This window comes from Mesoplodon mirus, assembly GCF_964341445.2.
Source record: "Mesoplodon mirus genome assembly, chromosome: 19".
NCBI classification, from domain to species: domain Eukaryota; kingdom Metazoa; phylum Chordata; class Mammalia; order Artiodactyla; family Ziphiidae; genus Mesoplodon; species Mesoplodon mirus.
In genome coordinates, this window is record NC_138995.1 from 34,434,386 (window position 1) to 34,460,049 (window position 25,664).

General features: G+C 50.8%; 1 protein-coding gene across 1 annotated transcript in view; it reads left to right on the plus strand.

Annotated features, from left to right (window-relative positions):
• ZNF423 (zinc finger protein 423) overlaps window positions 1-25,664 on the plus strand; it is a 336,529-nt gene that overhangs the window by 95,272 nt on the left and 215,593 nt on the right. The window contains exon 3 of the mRNA XM_082607019.1: window positions 15,576-15,776. Coding sequence (XP_082463145.1) covers window positions 15,576-15,776 — 201 coding nt within the window. The remainder of the gene's footprint in view (window positions 1-15,575; window positions 15,777-25,664) is intronic.

Genomic DNA, 25,664 nt, shown 5'->3' on the forward strand with positions numbered 1-25,664 from the left:
ACAGACAAGTTCCTGCCCAAGTAGAACCAAGTGCTTAGGTACCATTTATTTTCTCAAGCCAGAAACTCTCCTCCCTCCTCCGCTCCCCACTCTCCACCCCTGTCACATTGGATGAAGGGGAAGGAGCACAGGGCTGAGGTAGGATCCATGGACCTGAGGACTAGCCCTGGCTCTGCCACTAACTGACCACATGGCCTCGGAACAATACCTTGAGTCAAATTCTGAAAAAGCTGTCCTTTCTCTGGAGGCTTCTCCACCTAAAATTCTGTGCTTCCTTGTGATTCCCCAATTCATTCACCATCCCTCCTTTTTTTTTTTTTGCGGTACGTGGGCCTCTCACTGTTGTGGCCTCTCCTGTTGCAGAGCACAGGCTCCGGACACGCAGGCTCAGCGGCCATGGCTCACGGGCCCAGCCGCTCCGCGGCATGTGGGATCTTCCCGGACCGGGGCACGAACCCGTGTCCCCTGCATCGGCAGGCGGTCTCTCAGCCACTGCGCCACCAGGGAAGCCCAACCATCCCTCCTTTTAAATATTTTTAGTGGCTCAGCAATAGTTTTTTCTATCATGGAATATTTCAGATACATAAAAGAGAATAATGACCACCCAACACGTACCCTTCAGCATAAGGAACAGAGCTCCGTTCACCCAATGGTGCTCCCAATCATCTTCCTCTCCCTCTCCCCAGGGCCTGGCATTTATCATTTCCATGTATGTCTTTCTTCTTGAAATACATATGAATGGTATATCAATAGTATTGGTATACATGTTTTAGACTTTCTATAAGTGTTGTCGTATTTTATCATATTACCATAGTTTATCTTTGGCAACTTGCTTTTTCTATCTCTGTTGTGTTTGGAAGATTAATCCTTGTTGATACGTGTAGCTCTGTTTTATTGCTGCATGGTGTCTATTCTCTGAATGTACCACAGTTTATCCATCTTCCATTCGTGGAAATGTAGACGTGGTCTTTTTTTTTTTTTTTTTTTTGGCTATTACACGTAATTCTGGGGTGGATATTCTCACAGTGAATTCTTAGGTACAGGAGTTTTCTAGCAGATAAAACTTGATGTGAAATGACTGGGTCAAAGGGCGTGGCTCAAACGCCCTTTGCCCCCTCTCTCCATCTGTCAGCTCTGCTCACCCCACCATCACTTTAGGTAACTTCTCTCCCAGTGGTTCCAGAAAATGTCTTGGATTGTGTCTCAGTAACCCCACTTGGGTCACATGTCCATCCTTGGTTGTCCAGGCCTGGGTCATGGGCCTGTCCTTGGAGCTTGGAGGTGGGGCCTGCCCCAAGTGAGCCTCAGAGTGGGGGATGGGGAGGGCTGGCCCCATGAAAGATCAGAGTACTATAGCCGGGGGCAGGACAGCTAACTGTGGGCACTGCCCAGGGTAGCTGGGCCCCATGCTGTTAGGGGGAAGTAGCTCTTGTGCCTTTTGCCCCAAGTTTTCTTAGAAAGCACCTGTCTCTTTGGCAACAACAGTGGCCGAGCAGAATAAAGAAGCCTAGGTTTGTGTTTCACACTTTGATTTCTGAGCACAACTCAGGGCAGTGATCTTCAGTGTGTCCTTTTTAGAGACGGGAAAACTGAGGCTCGAGGGGTCTCAGCAATTCCCGAGGTGTCTGTGGGACCCAGTGAACTGGGAAGATACTCTGTCCTTACCCCCATGCTTTCTCCCCACACTCAGAGGCCAGGTGGCTCCTTTAATGGCTCCAGAATCAGTCCTGCCATTTTATAGGTGGGAGAACTAGGCCCCAAACAGGAGGGGGCTAAGGCTGCAGCTTCTTTGTTTCTAGTCACTCTGTTAATACCCTCAACACAGTGTCGATGCAGGATGTTGTTACAGATGGGGAAACTGAGGCTCAGAGAGCGGAGGCAACCGGACTGGCCAAGAGTTGGGGATAAAGCTCAGACAACAATGAAGGCATCTCCTTGGTCCCCCTCCAATGCTGCGTCCACGTGCCCTCATCTCAGGGTACTTTTCCACCCCAGAGGGAGCTGGCGTCACCGCCCAGACCCCAGTTGTACCTTCAATGGGCCGAAGAGGTAGTCCCCATCCCCTCAGCTGCATCCCCGTGGGCTCCCCACAGAGAGTCCTTTCTTGCCTTTGATGTAAATTCTTGCACTTTCCTGATAATATTCTGGGCTCTTCTTAACGCGCGGGGGTCAGCTGCGAGGCATCTTGGCAATTTATAATTCTTGAGAATTCTGTTTGGTGACATGAGTTAGCATTTAACAGACACCCTGCCACCTCCTCTCTCCCTATTGTGACAAGCTCCTGGCAGAATCCTTTTGAGACTCAGGGTAATTGCACCACGCTGGGTATGGGAGGACCATGTTGCGCTTGAGTGCGTCTCAAAAACGTCTCCACAATAGACAGTCAGGTACGCGTTTGCTTGGCTTCAAGGTAATGATTTAAACTTAATTTGACCCTTGATGAGGGAGCCCAAGCTTCTGGTCGGACACAGCCTTTCAGTGTGGGCTTGCCTGCCATGCCTTCAATGGTTACACAAATAATTCCTTCATAACAAGTGCCTTTCAGAGGATGTCTGCTGCTGACAGCTAATATAGAATTATTGCCCCTGAATGCATTTCTGTAATTACTTCCCAGAGATCTGTCTTTGTGTTAGAAGACATTTCACACTTTAGTAACATAAGTGTTTTGGGAGAGTACGAGCAATAATTATGAATAGTCTTTCCTTGAAAATAAACCTTAAAAATTTATAAAAGCTAATGCTAAAATTGGTTAGAGTCAGGGAGGAATTTCATTTGAATTTGATTCATGTATATTTATTCCAAGTATAATAACCCTTCTTATATGGAAACTTTTTTTTTTTTTAAACAAAAAAGCAGTAATGATACAGAGATCCCGCTTTCTAATTTTTGAGCAATACTGAAATGGCAAACTGATTAAAAGTGACAAGTTGCTTGAGACCGAATAAAGAAGCGTAATCGTAGAGCTCTGATAGGAGACATTTGTGGTAATGGAAAATGAAATGATTCACAGTGTGATCAATAAAAAATTAGCAGCATTTAATAAAAGGTTTCTGCTTCGTGTTGATTAAAGAACAACGCGAGCAGTCTGAAATCTGAGTTAAGTGACGGTTTGAGGATGAGCAGGGGGTGGTGATGGGGTGTGGGTGTGCGTGCGCATATAGATCACGCGGATATTGGCCATCCGAGGTGGCCACCGGGCCCCTGGAGTGGGTCTGGAAGTTTCCTTTGCGCTGCCCACTTGACCTTTGATCTGTGGTTAATCCTTTCCAGGTCTGCCCTCCTCCTAGGCTCCAAGCAGGCCTTGCTCTGATTGGCGGGTGTAGGTCCGGCCCACTCCCCACTTAAATCCACCCCCGCAGAGGGGGCTCCCGCCTGAGTGAAGGCTGTGTTTTCCCTGAGGCCCTTCAAGTGTGCTGTATGGGCCCTTGGCGTTGTCCTGTCAGCTGCCCACGGGTCCAGGTTTCTGGAGACTTCCGGAATGCCCCACAGCGCCCTTGCGGGACTGGGCACCCTCCTGGGGGCTGGAGGGAAGTCAGCAGCAAGCGGGCAGGCCTCAGTCAGCGCAGGAGGTGAAGCGGTAGGGAGGGGAAGGGTCCTTGCAGGGGGCGGGGCCTCCGCCCGCGGGCCGTGGGGTCCGGGGGGAGGGGCTTCGGGAAGCTGTCAGTGCCCTCTGGCTTCCGCCTCAGCAGCAGCAACGCGGCGAAGCCACTCCGTCAGACACGTTCCCTTTCCTCCAGGCGCCACTTCAGTGTTCCCCGGGACGCGCCGCACACCGGGCGGGCTGTCTCCACGCACGGCAGCCGGCTAATTTCTAAAGCCTCTACACAGCCTCTCCGCTGTGGCTGCAGGGAGTGGGGCTTCTGGCCTTGCAGGCCCTCGCGGGGCTGGACCGGAGACCCTGGTCTGGAGGATCGCTGCGGGGCAGCTGGCCTCTGGGTTACAGCAGCGGCTCCTCAGGACCAAGGGCAGGGAGTTCTTTCCATTCCTGGAGTCCTGGGGCAGCGGGCAGGACCAGGGGCCTGTTCCTGGCTTTGTTCCCACTGTCTCGACTTTCCCCAGAGACGAGCAGAGCCATGGCTGGACGTTCAAATGCTAGGGTAGGAAGGGCCCTTTCAGACTGCTTGGTTCGCATACGTTTATCGAGCACCTGTTGTGTGCCAGGCCTTATGGTGGGGGCCGAGCGGGGTGGGGGGGGGTCAGATGAGCAAAATTGATGCCGACCCTGCCTGCCTGGAGCCTGCTCACTGGCACGGGGACAGTGGGACGTTCTGCAAAGAGAAGGACCATGACTGCTGTGGTAAGAGCAGGAAAGCGGGGTGCCCAGTGAGCACCCAGAGTGCGTGTGGGGGGCTGACCCTGTTGGGGTGAAGGTTCATTGAGCTGAGCCCTGGACTGTGAGTTGTCTGGGTGGACTTTTGCCCACTTCCTGCTTTCACAGTGGAACTCCATCTGTAAAGCACTGCTCAGTGGGACCCCAGCGTCTACAGCAGACAGAGTGGGGCTTCCTTGGTGGGGAGGTAACCCTCGGCTTTCTGCCCTCGGGCCTGCCCCTGGCACAGCAAAGAGTCACTAAGGTGCCCTTCTTTAAAAATTGCTGCTCCACGGCCCATGCCTTCATTTACAGATGGAGCCACTGAGGCCAGAGAGGGCGGGACCTGCCGGGATCCCCGAGCGACCTCCGTGTGGCCTGAGGGCTCTGGGCTCCAACTGCACCGCTTGTATTTGCCCTTGACCTTGAGCCACTCTTGCTCAGCCTGGCCACCCGTCCTGTCTTTGGGGTGCGCATCTGTCCCCAGCTACCCCATCCTCCTCCATGGAGCTCCTCTTTCTGCCATGGCTGCTGGGGGTGATTTGCACCCCAGCATCCGCGCCTTGAGTTCTGCTCCTGGACCGGGAGCAATTAGGAGCGCCAGGCCGTGGCTCTGGCCACAAATTAGCTAGATTTATCGAGCTCCCCATGCCGCCCCACGTCCTGTCCCCCCTCCCCTGCCTAGGTCTGGCCTGCTTCTCCATCTCCTCCTTCCCAGCGGCCGTCGGAGACAAAACATGACAGCAAGGAGAGGGCAGAGTGGTCATAGCCTCAGGAGGTCACGAGGCGGTAACAGTGTACAATTTTCATGGTTCCAGGGTGGCTTTGTCCGACTGTGCTTCATTACTGCATGTGGCGAGATCAGTTTTATTAAGATTGTGAGGCTCGGAGGAGCGACACCGTTAAGGACCGGCTAGAAAAATATAATTTTTTTCCTTTTTGGTGTGGGTGTTTGTGATTGCTTTTTCTCCCCTTCCTCCTCTAATCCTCCCACTTTCCCTCCCTCCCATCTACCGTCTTTTCTTTCCCTCCTTACCCGTCATAGTTGGGAGCCGGGGGCGGGGCGGGGGGTGGAAGCTGCCATCTCTCTCTGACTTTGTGGCTTGAGCTCAGCACCTCAACATCCCCTGGAGGGGAGAGTCATGCATTCGTTCAGCAGGTACTTGCCCATAAAGGGCAAGGTGCTTGTGACCGGTGTTAGCCTCAGCAGGGTAAGCAGCTATTATGCTTTGTTCTTTGGGGCATCTACATCACTTAGAGCAGTGGCTGGCGCATAGTAGGTGCTCAGAAAAATGTTTGTTGACTGACCAAAGAGGTGGAGGATTTGTGTCTGATATGGCTCCAGCTTTGGGGGAGCTTACTGCCCACCACAGCCTGGGTAGCAGAGACCTGGGGCAAGGTCACCTGGATGATAGCTCCCGTAGGGAGCTTCTCCAACCTGTACGTGAGGAAGTGATACCTCATTTTCTAGGCAAGGAAACTGAGGCTTAGAAGTGCAAGCAACCAAAGTCACATAGGAGGGAACCTGAACCCAGTTCTAAATCTCCAAAGAACCGGCACTTTCATCATTGTACAGCTAAACTCCCTGTCTGACCCAAGGGGGCCCAGGGGCTTTTGCTGGGTGTGCCCCCATGGTAAAGATGCCCCAGGCCACATCCAGCCCTCCAAGACCTATTGTTTCACTCATGCCATGTTTCTTTTTTTTTTTTTTTTTTTTTGCGGTACGCGGGCCTCTCACCGCTGTGGCCCCTCCCGCCGCGGAGCACAGGCTCCAGATGCGCAGGCTCAGCGGCCATGGCTCACGGGCCCAGCCGCTCCGCGGCATGTGGGATCCTCCCGGACCGAGGCACGAACCCGTGTCCCCCCCCATCGGCAGGCGGACCCTCAACCACTGCGCCACCAGGGAAGCCCCATGCCATGTTTCTTAAAATTTGAAGTTAACACTTAAAAATCCAGAGATTTCACATAAAAATATGGATTTCCTTCATTAAAAAAACCCCAAAACATCTAATGTTTGTACTGGGCCTTGCTTTTCTGTATGGTAACTATGTAGAGAATTTGAGCAGGGACCACCCCCTTGGGCAGGTGTACATCTTCCCCCCAGGCTCCTCCAGTCCATTCTACTCATTTGTGTAAGGGTGGGGGCCTTGGAGTTGTGAGCTTTGGTCCACTCATGATCTGAGTGACAGAGTGAGCTGTCTGAGCTATCTGAGCTTCAGTTTTGCCCTCTGTATAATAAGCCTAATGTTGTATCTCCCTTGTTGGGCCATGGGTCACTGGGGGAAGGCTGCAAATGAATTGGAAGATCTGGTCTGAGAAAAGTGATTACACTTTTCTATCACACTGCTAACCATTTTGGCCTCGGGTTCTAGAATTCCTGACAACTAAAGAGACATCCTCTGGAAAGTTCTTGTTTTCCTGGTTAACCACGGGCCTGTGGAAAGGGGGCTCTGTACCCAGTCTCGTATCATCAGCCAGGATGGAGCATCCCAGCAAGGCTCGTGTGATGCAGCCCGAGGTCAAGTTCAGTGTCTGGCTGACCATGGCTTTGAAATTCCATCCACGGAGCTGTCCACGCTGACAGGGGAGCAATAGTCGCTCCCCCCACCCCCCAAGACAACATGTGGAAGTTGCTTCCTTATTTAAGTGGAACTTGGACAGCAAATTATGTGTTAAAATATTTGCCTACAGCTCTGCTGCCAAGGGGACCCTTTAGGCTGAGTGTTAAATGTTAGCCTGCTGCCTGCACTGCACATATTTTAAACCTGAAGATAAATAGTGGCTGCCTTGTGGAATTTGGGGCCAGCAGCGGATGCACAAACAGAGTGTCTAATTGGGGTTGGTAGGCTCCTTGCCCAGACCCGGCCCAGGCCCTCTCTTTCTCCATCCCACCAGTCCAGGTGTGTGTGAGAAAGTGTTCATGGAGGTGTGTCCTTCTCTACAAGCAGGGCTAAGACGCCAAGCTGAGGTTCAGCCAGGGGTTTGACCTCATGCCCAGGTTCCGGAAGTGCTTCCTCCACGCTGGCCCTCGGGATACGTGCTGCTGGTGATACCGTTTGTAGGACACATACGGGCTGTTAGGATGGAGCACATGTTCTCTATTAAAGCAAAATGTTGCTCCAGGATAAACACTTTGCAAGTGCTAGACACCTGCCTGGACTGTGAATTCTGTTGGGAGGCCCCCCCCCAACTACGTACAGGGGGAGAGCACAGGGCAAGTGGGCTTGTGAATTGTAAATTTGCCGGCATCATTTGCCCCCGGGACAGACCCCCGGCAGGGGTCACGCTGTTTCCTGGAGGAGGTGGGCTTGTCACTTACTCAAGGTCACACAGGGAGGGAGGAGGGAGCCCGGACTTGAGGCCAGGAATTTCCTCTCCTGATGCAGTGGATCCTTTTGTCTGTATGGACATTCTTGTGCCTTTCAGGGTGCATGTGCCCTGACATTCTCCATCCTCAGGAGCCTGTGAGGCCTCCTGCCAGAACCTCTCGTGCAGTACGATGTCTCCACCCTTGTGTCTGAACCATGATGCAGCCTGTGTTGGTTTGAATGATGTTAGCAAAATAAGACAGTAACCGTAGCTACTGTTTTCTCAGGCTCACTGTGGGCCAGGTATCAGGCTTTGTATATACTACCTCATTAAAATAATTTAACTTCATTAAAATTTTTCTGAGAGAGGGTAAGTGACTTATCCAAGGTCTCCCAGCTGTTAAGTGACAGCGTGTGGATCTGAACCCAGACTGGCTGGCTCCAAAGTCTGGGATTCTTTTTGGTTCTTTATCATCCCATCAGTCCCTGGAACATGACTCGAGCTGTCTGCTGCTTGTGTGTGTCGTTGCTTCATGACCATCTTTTGCAGGAACAACTTGGTTCCATCAGCCCCACTGAACTGCTCTACACTGGTGCTCCCGGTGCCCCCTGTTCAGTTGGATTCTCTCGTCAAGCCCTGTACGTGCCTAGAATTCAGCGTCTGGTGGTTCTGATTTCTGCGGAGGTGGCTGGTACGGTCTCCTATCCAGGTCTGATTGCGGGAAACGATGGGGAGACCGGCCCAGGACTTGCTGGCCTCTAGGACTGCTTCTTCCGCTTCCCACTGTCACCTGGCACCAGTCCTGCCCTTTACACCTCTCCCTGTCCTTCCCCTGCACCCTTGTCTTGCACTTTTGCCCACATCCTCCTCTGCCTGCCTGCCCCTGCTCCAGCCTCCTCTGGGCTCCTTGAAACCCTGCAGGGCTCCTGGCTTACCTGTATCTGTGTGTAGCTGTGGGCACAGTTCTTCCGCATTGATGGCCAGCCATACAGGAGCCTCACCTCCACCTTGTGAGGCAGGAGAGGGCGGTGTCCATCACGATTAAGCTTGTTGACACATAGGGAATCGGTCTCAGGTGGGAGAATTGACATAGGGTCACTCATGGGGCGAGGCGGGGGGGTCCTAGAGCTAAGACTGGAACCCGGTCCCCTGAGTAACCCGGCCCAGGCCGCAGGCACTTACCACCTATACCTCCCTTGGGGCATTCATTTCTTCACTGGGCAGTCATTCATCCGCCCCATGTTGATTAAGCATCTTTTCTGTGCCAGGCCTTGTGTGGCTTTGAGGCCACCAAGATGAAAGAGACTGGGGAGCACCCTGTATGTTGTAACAAATACATGCGTGTTATGCCTGGCACACAGTAGGCGCTCAATCAGTATTTGAAGGGTGAATGAAGGAGAGAATGGATGAAGGCGTGTGACTGTAGCCTCTGGGATATCTCACACCTCTCATACTCTGCCCTTGTTTTCTCTTTCTCGGGCGTGTAGGGGTTGCTCCTGGCTTTCTGCCTCTGTTGGGAAGGTACTCAGCCATGCGGCCCCAGAGGTGGGACCCCCAGTGGTCCCTGGTTGGTCCTCAGGGTGCCCAGGGCCCCCTGACGGCGGGGTGATCCCCACAGTCCTTCCCAGGAAGGAGAAGAGGCAGCCTTCTCGCTGAGGTTCTTTCTGGCTTGTGTGCTGGCCGGGGACTGGGGCCAGAGGGGAGAGACCCTCCCTAGCGGGTGTTCTCAGGCTGAGCTTCTGTCAGCTGGCCCTGGGGAGCGGTGAGGCCCCGACAGCCCTGACTCATGAGCTCAAGAAGCCTGGCTGAGAAGGTAAGAAATGTCCTGTTCCCAGACCTGTCAGCCTGTGGGCAGCCTGGCCCCCCGGCGTCTCTCCCCTTTCCCTTTTTTCTGGCAGTGGACTCAGCCAGCTGTCCCCTGCTCAGCGCTTTCACAGACATTCCCTTTTTGCCCTCCCGTGTGGTGGTTAAGAGTCAGGATCTGTAGTCAGAAGAGCTGGGTTTGAATCCACACTCTGCCCTTCCCAGTGTGTGTGATTTGTGTGTGGTCCTGAGCCTTGGTTTCCCCCTCTGCAAAGGGGAGGTATCAATTGTATCTCCCTCATAGGCTTCCTGTGATGATGGGATGGGAGGATGTGAAGGTAGAAGGGTACCTGCGGTGTCAGCATCACTCAGGGTGCAGGTGGCCTGGGGTGGGGAGATTCACTGTTTTCTAACGATAAGCAATAAAGGCTGAGTGTTTTGTTACTGTCTCTGTTTGCTCACAGAAAGTTCCCCAAGCCCATATCTTGGACTCAGGGACTATGGCATGTGGGGGTGTGGTGTAGTGGGATCAACCGGTGTAGGTGTACCCTTTTCCTCCTGATTTGAAGAAGAAGTTGGCAGGACAGACTGGCCCCATCATATGTTAGGTTGAACCATTTGGGATTGCCAATTTTTGGCTTTTTTGACCTACGAAGATGGCAACTTCCTATGGTTCCACCTAATACTTATCACACAATAAACAGCACTGTAAGCACTTCCCCTCCCCCTACCTGTGTTGATACTTGGAGTCTTGTTTCTTTGAAACCAATTAATCCATACATTCACCATTTACTGAGCACTTACCGTGCGTCTGTACCAGGGGCTGGGGAGACAGTACGAAGCCAAACCAAACACAGCTCCTGCCCTCATGGAGCTTACGGGGGCGTGTTCCAGCTGTCTATTGCTGTGTAGCAAACCACCCCCAAACTCAGTGACCTAAAGCAACAATTATTAGTTTGCACACTTCTGTGGGCTGACTGGACTCAGCTGGTGGTCTCACTTAGCATTTCTTGTAGAGTTGCAGTCACGTGCCAGTTGGGGCTGCTGCCTTCTGAAGGCTTGTCTGGGTTGGATGTCCGAGATGCTGCACTCCCGTGCCTGGCAGTGGGCGCTGGCAGCGGGAGCTCAGCTGGGGCTGTCGACTGGAGCACTTACACTCTCTCCATGTGGCTTGGGCTTCTTATAGTAGGGCAGCTGGGTTCTCAGGGGTCGTGTCCCAAGAGACCAACAGACAAGGGGGAAGCTGCATTCTAGTTTCTGTTACATTCTAGCGTTTGAGGAAGTCACCAAGGCCAGCCAGGCCAGAGGGGAATTGTGGAGGCGACTCAGATCCCTCTTCTTCTTCTTTTTTTTTTTTTGCGGTTCATGGGCCTCTCACTGATGTGGCCTCTCCCGTTGCGGAGCACAGGCTCCAGACGCGCAGGCTCAGCGGCCATGGCTCACGGGCCCAGCCGCTCCGCAGCATGTGGGATCATCCCGGACCGGGGCACGAACCCGTGTCCCCTGCACGGGCAGGCGGACTCTCAACCACTGCGCCACCAGGGAAGCCCAGATCCCTCTTCTTGATGGGTGAGGGCAAGGTCCCCCTCCACAATAGCACATGGGATGGGAGGTGTTGTTGCTGCCGTCCTGGGCAAATGTGGCTGCCACCAGAAGGCAGAGAGTAAAAAATTAGCCTATAAAAGTGTAAGTGAACTTTGTGCCAAGTGCTCTGACAGTGAAGGGAAGGGAACTATGGGGGAGAAATGATCGGGACCTGTGTGACCTTGGTGCTCAGGCCCATGGGGAACAGTTACGGCAGAACTGGAGTGTGAAGAAGCCCTTGGCTAAACAAACTTGAAGTTCAAGGAATTGAAGAAAGGTCTGTGGGGCTGTGGAGGTAAGTGGGAAGTCAGAGAGGTCAGCAGAGCCCTTGCTGGAGTTTGGGGCTGCAACCAGGCCCCTGCAGATGGCCTTGGAGGGTTGGCAGATTCCTTGACACTCAACTCACTTTTCTTTCTTTTTTTTTTTTTTTTTGCTGTACGCGGGCCCCTCACTGTTGTGGCCTCTCCCGTTGCAGAGCACAGGCTCTGGACGCGCAGGCTCAGCGGCCATGGCTCACGGGCCCAGGCGCTCCGCGGCACGCGGGATCTTCCCGGACCGGGGCATGAACCCGTGTCCCCTGCATCGGCAGGCGGACTCTCAACCACTGCGCCACCAGGGAAGCCCTCAACTCACTTTTCCACTGAAGCTCTGCTTTGGGGAGACCGTGTAGCATAGTGGTTAAGAGTCAGGAACAACTGTGTTGGCAACCTGCCACTATGGCCTTGCTTAAGCATCGTCACCTCACAGAGCCCCGGTTTCCTCACCCCTAAAATGGGGCTATGATGGTGCTCAACTCATAGGGCTGCCCGGCTGGCTGGGCTCAGAAGGTACCTGGCATGCAACTAGTGCTCAATAAATGCTAGCTTCTCTTGGTGGACCCCTGGGCAAAAGGATGGGGGTGTGCACATTGGAAAACAACTAGGTTGTGAGTTGTCCCGGGTGGAGTGTGAGGCCGGGCAGGTCAGGAGCTTTGTAAATGGATGGAGAGGCTGGCATTTACGGTGCCTATTCTGTTTCCTGTCCCACGCTCGTGGCCCTGGGGGAGAGGGCCCTATTCGAAATTGTTTACTTTGGGCCTTCCCTGGATGTCCCCCCGGAAAACTTGGGTGGGGCCGGAGGGAAAGGCACCAGTGGTCCGTTTTCGGGACATCCTTCCCAGCCCCGGTGGAAAAGAAATGAGCTCTGCTGACTTTGTCTTGTGGGCCCGGGTGGTTGGAGGGACCTGGGGGTCAACTGTAGTTCAGGCCCAGCCGGTCACCACGTTGGAAACATGAGGCAGCACATGGGATGGGGGCTCAGGCAGGGCTGGTGGTGGCCACTGGGCTCTGTGTCCTCTGCTTGCTCAGCAAGGACCCTTGAGGGACCCGGGGGCTGGTTGAGGGCAGGATGTAGGCCAGCAGGGTCACCCCCGATGAGCCAGAGCCGGGTCAAGGTGCTCTCATTAGGGCCCCGGGGGCTCACTGAGCAGCTGCTCAGGGTGGGCCTGGGAAAGAGGAGATCCAGAGGGTGCTCCAGGGGGGACTGGCGCCCTCAGCTCTGTCCTCAGGGCTCCCACCTCCCGGCCTTGGGAGTCTGGGGCTCCGACAGGCCCCGGCCTGGAGAAGGGCAAGCAGCTCCACATCAGAACTTGTAGGTTCAATCCCTTGTGTGGCTTTGGGTGGCCTCTCAGAGCCACAGTTTTCTCATCTGTAAATGGAGAAATAACACCATGTACTCTTTTTTCCGACTGTAAGGATCAGAGACTGGGGGACATGAGAGTGCCTTACAGAGTAGAGCCTTGAGCTGATGGAGGGCTTCCTGCTCTAGCGGTCCTGATTCTGATGACGCAGCAGAGGGGCCCCCGGGGACTGGAGCTTCAGGGACGTCCTGCTCCCTAAGACTCCTTCAGCCCACGTGACCCCTGGGACCTCGGGCGATGAGGTCCCCACGTCGCCCGCCCCTCCCCCCTCCCACCCCTTTCTGTGCAGCCACCTTGCCTTCCCATTAGGAGACAGCGGCAGGGGAGGTGACAGTTTCTTAAAACAGATTTATCCTCTTGGATGACTTTATGGGTTTTTGCCTTATAAAAACCCAAGAGTTGACATTCTGATTTATCTACTCCTGAGTCAACAGGATGTACCAGATTTAAAGAGATCAAATGCATTGTACTGTTTGTGGTTCCAGTTGTGGATTAGATGAGCTATTATGGAAAATGCTGCCAAGTAAATATGGCAAAAAAAACAACAACGAGGGGATAATTTAAATATGTCTATTAAACTATGTGTTAAGTAAAGTAGCACAGGCGTGGTGCTGAGCGTAACTTATTATCTGGAGAGTTGGTGTAGTAGATAAAGTGGGAATTATGGTTCTTTTTCCCCCTCTTCAGAACATTTTTTTTTTTTTTTTTTAATTAAGGGAAGAGACTGTAAACTAGGAATTTCAGAGACGGGCGCTCGCCTGTGTAACCATGGTTGTATGATGACTTATAATATTGAAGGCTCCAAATGATATTTCTCATTTCTTTGCTTTCTATTTCTTGCCGTCACCACAGCAGCAGATCAGATTTCCTGAGATAAATATGCTGCCTGACTTTTAATGGGATTTCTGTATTGCCGGGAGTTGGCATGTTCCGATGATAAAAGAACCTAAAAATTGTACATCCCTTAATTGGTAAGAAGAGAGATGTTTTGATGGGCCACAGATGGAAACATTGATTTTTACTGCCTCTGTGCAGTTCCAAGCGGCGTGTCATGCCACATTCGCCGCCACAGAAGGCGGCAGCTGGCTCTCCAATGAGCTGATTTGTGTTTGTAGGTTGTTGCTGTCGGGTGCTTGGAGGTGCATGTTCTGTGCAGACGGGAGAAACAGAGCCCTTATAACATTATCTATTTCTGAATAGAAATATTTATCGGACTGTGGCTTTGACCTCAAATGAAATGCATTCTTTGCTTCATTTCTCTTTCTTGCTTTGGTGACCAGTCCTTGGGGGTTTAAAGGTTGTGTGCTGAAGCCTTTTCCTGTAACTGTGATGTTATGGGCGACACACACACACACACACGTGCATACACACACCTTTGCATATGCGTATATGTTTGCATCAATATCTTTACACATAATAGAAATTTCTCTCTTTAGTTTAAATAAGTGCTAGTTTCTGCACAGATAGATCTGTTTTCCAGGACAGACTGTGGGAAGAGACAACAGGCACTTTGATTTTCCAGTCTGAGTCTCTGTATTTTAATGGGCAAGTTTAATCCACTGACATTTATTGGGATTACTGATATATTCTGTATGTAATACTTACCATGCATTTTTTGCACTTTGGTTTACAAGTTTTTGTTGGGTCCTATTAATCGCTCAGATTGAGGCTGTTCTCCACTTTCCCCAGCTGTGCACTAGGCAGGAGTCAGGATGTCAAGGTGAACATCTGTAGGGTGCTGGGGATGTTGCATCCTTCTGTCTGGAGGCCAGGTGCCTTACCTATGAAAGGGGAATAACAAAGCTGTCCCTCTTTGTGGGCAGGGGGCGGAACCGTAAGATAGCTTGAGCCCCCGTTTAGCTCTAGGATGTGTGAGACTGTGAAATGGGGCTACGTGTGTGTATTTGTGCTTTGAAAAAGCACAGAACGCTATGCAAATGCAAAGCATCGTTATCATGATTATTAACTCACTTTTCTGTAAAGTTCAACCACTGGTCTGCACAGTGCTAAGCACAGAATTGGTATTTTATTTTAAAGAAATTGGTCAAATGATTCCAAGCCTGGTTCTCACTGTCTAGGCTGATACCGGGGCACAAGTGAGCACTCAGGGGCATTTTAAGCAGCAATTTTTTTTTTTTTTTTTTTTGTGGTATGAGGGCCTCTCACCGTTGTGGCCTCTCCCGTTTTGGAGCACAGGCTCCGAACGTGCAGGCTCAGTGGCCATGGCTCACGGGCCCAGCCGCTCCGCAGCATGTGGGATCTTCCCGGACCGGGGCACGAACCCGTGTCCCCTGCATCGGCAGGCGGACTCTCAACCACTGCGCCACCAGGGAAGCCCCTAAGCAGCAATTTGACTATCCGTGGTCCTGCAGATACATGTGCTTCCTTGATTCCAGAGTCAGGACATCTTTGCAAAGAACTGAGCCAACATCTCCACATTGGGAGGCATGTTATGTGGAAGGTGAGCCTGGCTAAGAGATCTCCCAGCTCTAAACTTCAAGGCTTTGGGGGAAACTAAAAGTTCAGGTGCATTAGGAACAACTGGTGGAAACTCTAGAGAAATGTGTGAGAGAACTGGGTTTTTTAGGAGACAAAATGCTAAGGTATTTTCACCTCCCTGATGGGTCATGACCTCCAGCATCCATGCACAGAGGGAAGATGACAGGACATCCCTCTAGAAGGTTTGCACCAAGAATTAAATAATCTAGCTGAGAATTATGGCACCACATGCTACAAAAACCCCCATATTTTAATATACTGAGAGGTGTCAAGAAGAATGGACCCTGGGAGGTAGGGTAATTAAATGTATCTTCATAAATGCAGGGTGATTCTTTTAAAATCCTTTCCCAAGACCCCGTCAGCTGACATGGACTGTATTCTTCCTGTTGGCAGGAGGCCTAGAAGGAGAGCCAGAGTGTGATCGAAAAACCAGCCGTGTGCTGGAAGACAGGAACAGCGTGACAAGTCAAGAGGAGAGAAATGAGGACGATGAAGACATGGAGGATGAGTCAATTTACACCTGCGATCACTGTCAGCAGGACTTCGAGTCTCTGGCAGACCTGACGGACCACCGGGCCCACCGCTGTCCTGGAGGTAATGCTAAATAGCACCGGGATTCTGACAGGTGGTTATACGGATAATTGGACATAGCAACAGCTTGAAGCCTCAAGTGAGATTAAAGAATTAATAATGTAATTTTACAGTTAATGTCATTTTATTGTGGTGTCTTGGGTACCCTTTTAAATAAAATTAAAAATGAAAGCAACAGCTTTCCAGCAGGCAGGAGTTAGGCGGAGGTGCCCTGTCCTTGCTCCCCCAAACTGCATTCCATAGTATGTGGGCCATAAATGGGTGGGTCTGCACCCCGGATTTCTGGAAGGCCTTTTGGAAACCCAGCAATTAAGAGGTTATTAGTGCAAAGTTAAGCAGCTTAAGTGTGGAAAGCTGCATGAAGGAGTGAGCTCCGAAGCAGGGCTTGTGATGGGATGGGGAGAATTTCAAAGGCCAAGAAGTACCCCTACTGAAAGGGACTCAGTTCCACCTCCGCACTTGGCCTTCTGCTTCTCTGGGTAGGAGAAGGGTGGCTGGGAGCAGTTTCTGACTATAGCAGTTTGACTATAGCCCTGTGTTCTATTTACCAGCTGCCTCAGAGAAGGTGGGCAAGGCCACAGTATATAGGAGCGATTTAAGACTTGACGAGTTGAGTGTGTCTGTGTGTCTGGGATACATGCGGTGTGTGGGGTAGGAGAATGGGGGCATGCATATTCCCGCGAGTATGGCAGCCATGCAATAGGGATAGGGGTTGACATGTTTCCAGGCTCTGAGCAGGGAGTCCAGAGCATGTGTGTGCCTTAAACAGCTATCCTGAGACATCTCCTTCTATTGTGATTGTTGATGAAACCCTTTGGATGCCGGTTTGTGGGAAGAGGACCTAAAATCTCAGACCAATATTCCAAGGAGGACCTGACACCTGTTTTGTGGGGGGAATTTGCTGGTAAAGAGATAGGTTGGGACTCAAAGTCTTGCTTCCCCTGCCTTTCATGCCATCTTGGAAGATTGAAAGCCAAGTGTTTGTGGAACTTTGCTATGACTTTTCCTCTAGTGACATCTGTACCGGCACAGCCCTGGGTAGACCAAGTTTTCATTCTCGCCCTCTAGAGGGAATAGATATCAAAAACAATAGACCCGGCAAGACTCCAAGTTTTGAACTTTTTGGGGCTCAGCAAACCAAACCACAGTCATTTGGAATTTGTGAAATTTCAATCATTGGCAGAGGCAACGGCCAACTTATAAGCTTAGAATCAGAATTAGAAGGGACTTATAGGGTTGGCTTTTCCAGTCCTCTTATTTGCTGGGGGGAAATACTGAGGCTTTGAGAGAGAAAGGTGACTGCTTAACCAAGGTCACATAGCAATTTGGTGACGGAGCCAGGACCTCCTCAGGACCCTGGGCTATGGACTCTCATTCTTGGACCCGAGAAAACAATAGATGCTAGGGTAGCTCTTGATTTAGCCAAGAACTGAGGTGAAATCTTAAGTATAAAAGAGTGAAATATTGTCACTTACTTTAAAAACAATCAGTTAATTGATCTTCTAATTAAAAGCTATTCTCTTCATATTCTATGTGAAAGAACACACTGTTCTCATCTAGTTGTTAAAGCAGGGCCCCTCAGGACCACTGCTAAGTGATGCTTTGTAGAGTCTCTGCAGCTCTTGGAGTGAGGTCCTACCCCTGGCACTACTTAGGCTGTTCCTTCCTCCAGTTTTTCAGAATCAAGGAGATTCTCACGTCTCTTACCACACTTTTGAGAATGGTGGTATTTCTAGGTGGAGAAGGGAAAATGTGAGACTTTAGGGCTGTAAATGGGGGTCTGTATTGGAAATTATAAATGGTAGCTAATTGTTCTTTGGTCCTGGGCAGGACTCTCTTCCCAGTGGTGGTCTCTTCACTCCACAGCCTCAGACTTTGGCTGAAATCATGGCAGCCCCATTTGCAGGGTCTCAAGCCATCTTTATTGATGCTGCTGGTATCCACCGATTCCCCTGCCTGCTTCCTGACAGGACCCCACTAACAACCTCCACTGGTACATGGGAACCAGAAATATCCCCAAGCCCTGGAGCATTGGATGGGAGTCAGAGATTCCTTGAAAGAGTACAGGAAATGACCTCGTCTAATAGCATCCCCAAGAAATTCATTACCACCCAGTAAAGGAGTGACCCAGCGCGGGTGAGTCTCCCTAACATGGAAGAGATATGTGAGGAGCTATTTTCCCCCAGTTCTTAGGATTACCCAGGGACAGGATACACCTTTGGGAATTGTGTGCATATTTTCAAAACCGGTCCCTATCTAGGACACTTCCGCATCCTTGGATTGTGCAGTGGTTTTCAGACTGTGTTTCCAGAGGTGTCTCTGAGGCTCTTGGGGTCGGTATTGGGGCCTGTCTGATTGAGGGGGCTCTGACACCCACTTCAGTCAGAGCTATCACCTTAAAAAGTCTGCTCTATACATTAGGCTATAGTGTAAGATCTTTAAACATTGGCTTCTACTTTAAAAGTTTGGAACTGGTACAGACATGCAACAGCAGGCCCTCCCAGGCCAGCCTCATGGGTCTGCTGGACGCTCATCATTGATCACCCAGTCACAGTGCTAGGGATGATGCAGGTGGGCATTGCTGCCCCATGGAGCGTCACTCTGGAGGGAAAGGTGGCCACTCGGCAGCCCAACAAAGACCATTTCAGACAAGGATTTCAGAGAGGGCCCTGCTCTTCTGAGGCCGGGAGGGCTCTGGGTGCTTGGAAGATGTTTCTGAGGGAACAAATGAGTCTTGTTTCAAGGGAAGGTGGGACGTCCCTGCCGTTGAGGATGTGGGCACTGAGGGCAGTGCCACCTGTCCATCGGAATCTGGCTTTGGGTGTGAACGACACTCATGCCCCACAGAGGGCTGCCTTCCCGGAATGTGAAGGCGGCACACCCCTCCCCAAGCAGGGTGCCCGGGAAGCCCAGCCCTTCCAGATGGTCAGCATGTTGGGAAGAGGCTGTGTGGAGGGGGTGGGTGTGTTTGTGGGGGCCATCTCAACTGTGGCCCTTTTATTATTATTGTTTTATTGAAGTATAGTTGATTTACAATGTTGTGTTAAATACTGCTGTACAGCAAAGTGACTCAGTTATACATATACATTCTTCTTCATATTCTTTTCCATTATGGTTTATCACAGGATATTGAGTATAGCTCCCTGTGCTATACGGTAGGACCTTGTTGTTTATCCCGTCTATATACACCAGTTTGCATCTGCTAATCCCACGCTCCCAGCCCATCCCTCACCCATCCTCCTCCCTCTTGGCAACCGCCAGTCTATTCTCTATGTCGGTGATTCTGTTTCTGTTTCATAGATAGGTTCATTTGTGTCATATTTTAGATTCCTCGAATGTGGTCCTTCTTTGAACTGCTCTAGCAGAGTGAGCTCTGGGCTCTTGCTGTGGCAGCTGGGGTGTGGGTGAGGACACTGCCTCGTTCCATCGGAATCTGGGAGAGTGGTGTGAGGTCTGAAGAGTTTCTGGGGTGGGGATGTGGGGATGCTCTTCATGGACGGGGTGGCTTCTGCTGGAATGACAGTTGATGGTAGTCATCAGGAAGCCCCCAGGTCCCCCAGCCTGGAGCTGGGACTGTCTGCACTGAAGAACCCTCATTTCCAGAGGTTTCGTTGTCCCTCAGCAATAGTTGGCAGTGCTGGGTCCAGGAGGAGTTGTTGAAGTGTGGACTTCAAGAACTCAAGACAACTCCATGGAGACCTGTTCATATTTCTCTCTGTCTCCCTCTGTCTCTGTCTCTGTCTCTCTCTCCTTTGTGTGTGCGAGAAACCGACCTGAAATCCACAAGGTATCAGACATTGCATCTTTATGACACACAAAATGAAACAAGCAAGAACCAGTTCTCTCTGCCGATGCTCCCACCCCCAACAGCTGTCTGATTTCTCTTTGTTCCCCTCCAGCCCCTGCCCACAGGATAACAAATGTTTACATGCTTGGAGTCGTGGGCACTTACCATCTTCTATTTGGCATGTGTTACTGAACATTTTCTGAGTGGATTCCCACGTTGCCACGTGGTCTTCTCCATTTGGGGAGCTCTCCTGTGCAGCTTGGGTTGCTGGTACTCGGTCCATATACTATAAAAATATTAAATGTAGACTAATATGCCAGTAGATCAAGACTTTTGCAGTGGAATAGATAAAGTCTGACTCGATGTGTGATGGGCTTGTCTGTTCTTGATGGAGAATCATTTGTGGGCACCAAGTGGGGAAATGTTGGGTGGCCGTCTGAACTGATGATAGAAAGTCTCATTAATTTTGGTTCTATCAACTCGAATAACATCAGGAACAGGGAGTGAGCTGAAGTTTACGTTGACACAATTTGTGCAGTGTTGGTCGAGCACCTTTGGGCCCTATAAACGGCTGCAGGGGAGGTTTTCCATCATTTTCTAGGAGCCAGGAGGATGTCAAGTGCCTTAGAAAGTATCTCTGGGAACTTGTTGGGGCACCGTGGAAGCAGACATGAGAGGTTTGATTTACCCAGGGGCTGATTCCAATTTTTCATGTGCTCATTGAAGCAGGTCACCCGTGGACCTTCAGTCTGGATTCAGGTGGAATGTTTCCCTGTGTCCTGGTATAAAAACTACCTTTTAAGGATACTCTGTGATCCATACTGACAGCACATCGGCCCAAATTAATGAGGCCGACTGCCTGAGGACATTTGGGTGCTGCATCTATGCTGCTATCATGCTTTAGACCCACCTTTCCTAACTGTGTCAGGAGCAGTTGTCAGCAGGGCTGTGCCTTGTGTTGGTCTCGAAACAGCCTGGGTCCCCAGGGCTGGAGCACCAGTGGCTTTTGCAGGTCCCTGGCCTCTTCGCCAAAGGCACTGCTGGCATGATTTGGAGTTTCATTATAGGTGGGGAGAGGCAGATGGAGTCTCTTTAGAAACAGGCTTCTCACTCTGGGCTCCAGGCACTTGATCCACAGAATACGAATTACCATCAGCACCAGGTAGGAGCCTTGAAGTATGCGGGGTTCCTGCTGCCCTTGGGGACTTGCAGGGGGCTGCGGTCCTGACACTCTTCGTATATTGAGCACCTGTCACGTGACAGGCCCCATGGAACTCGCCCTGGAATGTGCCCCCTGCAGCCCCCCCATTGCACTCTCTGCAGCCCCTGCCCCACTCAGTCCCCAGTGCTCACCAGATTCTGTAATTATTCCGTGATCATTTTCGATGTGTTTATCACCCATCTCCCCTGCTACTATCAGGCTTCATGAAGACAAGAGTCATGTCTGTTTTGCTCCCTGTTGTGTCTTAGGCCAGTGCCTGGCACACAGTGGTGCTTAATAGATGCTTGCTGAATGATCTCACCTTGTCTTTACAACATCCCAGCGGGGAGGTCCTATTTTTCTTCTCTTTCTTTCCTTTTTTTTTTTTTTTTTTTTAGAATTATGGGACTTCTCTAGAAAGAGGTGACAAGCTGTTTATTTTTATTATTAAAAGAAATTTTTTTGGCCATGTCACGGCATGTGGCATCTTAGTTCCCCTACTAGGGATCGAACCCGTGCTCTCTGCAGTGGAAGTGCAGAGTCCCAACCACTTGACCACCAGGGACGTCCTGAGGTCCTATTTTTTTTATTTATTTATTTTTTTTGTGGGACGCAGGCCTCTCACTGTTGTGGCTTCTCCCGTTGCAGAGCACAGGCTCCGGACGCACAGGCTCAGTGGCCATGGCTCACGGGCCCAGCCGCTCTGCGGCATGCGGGATCTTCCCGGGGCACGAACCCATGTCCCCTGCATCGGCAAGCGGACTCTCAACCACTGCGCCACCAGGGAAGCCCCTGAGGTCCTATTTTTCATCATTCCTCCCCATTTTACACATTGGGCAACTGAAGCTCGGAGTTAGGGGATCTTGCTCAAGGTTACAGAGCTGAGCTAAAATTCGAGGTCTCAACAGCTTGTGCTGAGAACACGGATTGGGGACGGTGAGCAGTTTCTAACTAAACTCCAGACAACACAGCTTTTTTGAATGCTCAACTTTAGAAAAAATGAGAGAGGGGAATTTGTTCAAATAGCAACAGCAAAAAATGTGCTCTTTGTGGGTTAATTTCACGGCTCCCCAGCACCCTCCCCCAGCTGCCCCCCTTTCCTGAGGATTGGGACCAAGGAGTGTTTCCCCAGCCCTTTCGGAAAGGCAGACCCTCCTTTTCTGGCAAAGGTGAGATGCTGCTGTGTAAAAAGCCGGGTGGAAAGTTAATTACACCCTGGTTTGTTCAGCTGTGGCCAGAGTGACCTGTGGGCCCTAATTACAGGGCTGGGGCTACATGGGGGCTGGCACCTTTGCCAGCCTCGTTCCTGTCCACCGGCTGGCCAGAGCTTGCCTTTGTGTGCCGGCTCAGGCCCTTTCTTACTCCAACAGTGTGGGTGGGGCCCCTCCCTGCCTTATTGCTTGGGGCGCCCCTCGTACTGGTTCCATTTGGGCGAAACAGAGTGGGCGCAGGCCAGCTGCTGGGCGATCACTGCCAAGTACACAGGTGCAGGGCACGCGTTTCTTCTGCCCGTGGGGAGTGTGCACAGAGCCTTGGTGTCAGCCGGCGTGTCACAGGGCAAAAGGCCAGGGGGCTCGAGCACAACTAATACCCCCACATCAAGAGCTTCCTTCTTGCCAGCAGCATCTGGTCAGAAGGCATGGAGCAAGAAAGAGTCCTACTTACGTTAGCCACAGAATGTGTAGGACCAGAAGCAAACCCACGGAGCATCGTTCAGATGTTCGGAGCGGACAAAGAAACAGAATCAACTACTGGGGGACCCAAAAGAGGCTTAAATAAATGACAAGGTGGACCTTGTTCTTGAATGGAAAGATTCAATATCATAAATACATCAATTTCTGCTAAATTAACCTGTAACTTAATGTTAGCCAATAAAAGTGACCATAGGAGTTATTTAGAAATAACTGATTCTGAAGTTCATGAGGAAAAATAGGCATGCAAGGATAGGAAGGATAGGAAGGGAAATTACGACAAAGAGGAATGACAGGAAGGCTGGCAACTAGATCATATTTTATTTTATGTATTTATTTATTTATTTTAAATGTATTTATTTTATTTATTTATTTTTGGCTGCATTGGGTCCTCGTGGCTGCGTGGGCTTTCTCTAGTTGCAGCAGGCAGGGGCTACTCTTCGTTACGGTGCGTGGGCTTCTCATTGCGGTGGCTTCTCGTTGTGGAGCATGTGCTCTAGGTGCGCGGGCTTCAGTAGTTGCAGCATGTGGGCTCAGTAGTTGTGGCCCGCGGGCTCTAGAGTGCATGCTCTGTAGTTGTGGCGCACAGGCTTAGTTGCTCTGTGGCATGTGGGATCTTCCTGGACCAGGGCTCAAACCCATGTCCCCTGCTTTGGCAGGCGGATTCTTAACCACTGCGCCACGAGGGAAGCCCTAGATCATGTTTTAAAACCTGTTCTGAAACTGTAGGATTCTAAGTGGTGGGGGACAGATTGGGGGAATGGAAAAGAGACCAGGAATGGATCCGAATGGAAATTAGGTGTGTGAGAAAGGTGTTATTGCAGATCAGTGGAGGACAGATGGATCACCCAGTAACTAGGCTTGGGATGGCATGGTGGCCATCCTGAAAAAGGAAATTGGATCCCTCCTGCATCCTAACGCCAAAACAAATCCCAAATGGATAAGAAATCTAAACATAAAAAGAAAACTTAAAAATACTGAAAGAAAACATGAGTTTTTTAAAAAAACAACAATATTATCAGAGTGGGGAAGCCTTTTCTAAATATAACCCTAAACCCAAAGTCATAAAACAAAAGACAGAAATATTCAGCTACATTAAAATAAAACATTTATGCATTGCCCAAACTGCAGTAAATCAAACCAAAGACACATATCACAGGCAAAAGATATCTCCCTTAATGTGTGAGGAGCTCCTACCAACACTAAGAAAATATCCAATATATCAACAGAAAAGTGGAACAAAGGCCAGTCTACCCAAGGCCAGCGCCCACTCAGATGGGTTGAAGCCCACACTGGTCCTTAGATATTTTGAATATCTCCCATGTGCACAGGACAGCAACGGAACCAGAGAAAGAAATTTGAGAGGGATTGTAAACAGGAAGATTCAGAGCCCCCTTTATAATAAGAGAACTGTGAATTTAAACCACAGGAAAACACCACTCTTATCCCATCCGATTGGCAAAGACCAAAATGTTTGCCAGCCCATGGTGCTGGTGTAGCCTTGAGGCCAAGGCTTGGGTCCTGTTCTCTGTATCCCCAGGGGTGCCTGGGCCTGTGGTTAGAACACAGAGTAGGTGCTCAATAAATGTTTGTTGAGTTTGTCCCCAAGGAGGCTACAGCCCCCTTGAGGGAAGAGATGACCTCAGTAAGGTCGATGGTGCAAATGTCATGGATGAAGGACTCTGAAGTATGAGATAGCAAAAATAAAGGTTCCAGGAAGTGTGCTGGGACATAGTAGGTCTTCAGTTAATGTGGAATCAGAAGGGGAGTTAGGGAAGCAAGAGATAGTTTATTCATTCCACAAATATTTATTGAGCATATGCTATAGGTAGGGACCCTTCTGGGTGCTGTGGATGTGGGAACTACTTATTTGAATAAAAGTTAACTCATTGGAGAAGGCGCTCACTTCACAAAAGCATTCTTTGACTTGTAAGATGAAGCACAATAGGTACCCTTGAAATAGCTAGCTGCCTTCCCCAGTGCCTTCAGGAGGTGTTTCCATGTATAGGGATGTCATTCCCACAACCCTCTGTGAAGGTACTCTGTGTGTCCGCCTGCTGGCACACTGCTATTTGGGAGGGTGGGCGACTGGCCAGCCTGGGTCTTCCTGGCTGTTGGCAAGGGTGGAACCTTCCCTAAATTGCCTGCTCCCTGCCCTCTGAGTTCTCCGTTGGAAGGTGCCTGGGAAGGCAGCAGGCTGCGCGGGACTGTGGCTCTGTCTGGGCAGCTGTCCCTGGCTCCTCACGGTGACACGGAGAGGAACTGTTTTTCGGAGACGGGTGTTATCATTCCCCTCCCATGAAGCCTGCAGGTCTACACACTGTGTCCCCCTTGCTTCGACTATGCAGAGCAAGAGCTGCTATCGCATGGCTGGGCCTGTAGGTCTCTCCAAAACTAGACACCAAATCCAACAATATAGAAGGCAGGGGTCAAAGTGGGAAGAATCCACATTTCTTTTGGTTTCCATGGGAAAATAAGTGTCTCTGGGTATGCCCTGAGGTTTCGGAGGGCTTTGCAAAGGGGAGGGAATCTCTTCCTTTTTTCCCCACGTAGCCAGCTTGATTACTGTGATGACTTTCTGGATCATTGTGCCCAAGGGTGGGCCAGAGTGGAATCCAGGTGTGGTGGCTGACGCTGGACATGTTTCTGCTGCAGACATCCCTGGGCTGAGCCTCAGTGAGTAGACCCTGGAGCTGCTCTGGGGGAGTGGGGAGGACTGGGCTGTTCCTCCCAGGCTGGACTCTGGTTTCTGCACCTTTCCTGGCAGCTGTCAAAGTTTCCTGTTGTTGGGCCCAGAATGTACACCCAGCAGAACCTCAAGGTCCTGGGAGGAAAGGAAAACCCCACACTGGCCCTCAGGCTGGCTGCACACGTATTCCTGGTGCAGTCTGGGTCTGGTCTGCTGTCATCCATTGCAGCTTAGAAGATTCCAGGGGGTACATGTCACGTCAACAAGTAGTGATGCCATACCTACTGTATTGCCAGGGCTGCGTGTGTGAGTGTGTGTGTGTGTGTGTGTGTGAGAGAGAGAGAGTGACAGAGAGAAAGAGAGAGATCGTGAGCGAGTGTTCCCATCAACAAGGAATGTATAATCTAGCTGGAAGATGAAGTCACCGTCGTCCTTTTGGCTGCCTGGCACATAGTAGGTCCTCAGTTAACATGCTATCTGCATAACAACTCAATTCAAACTGACAAGTAGAGAAAAGCAGATT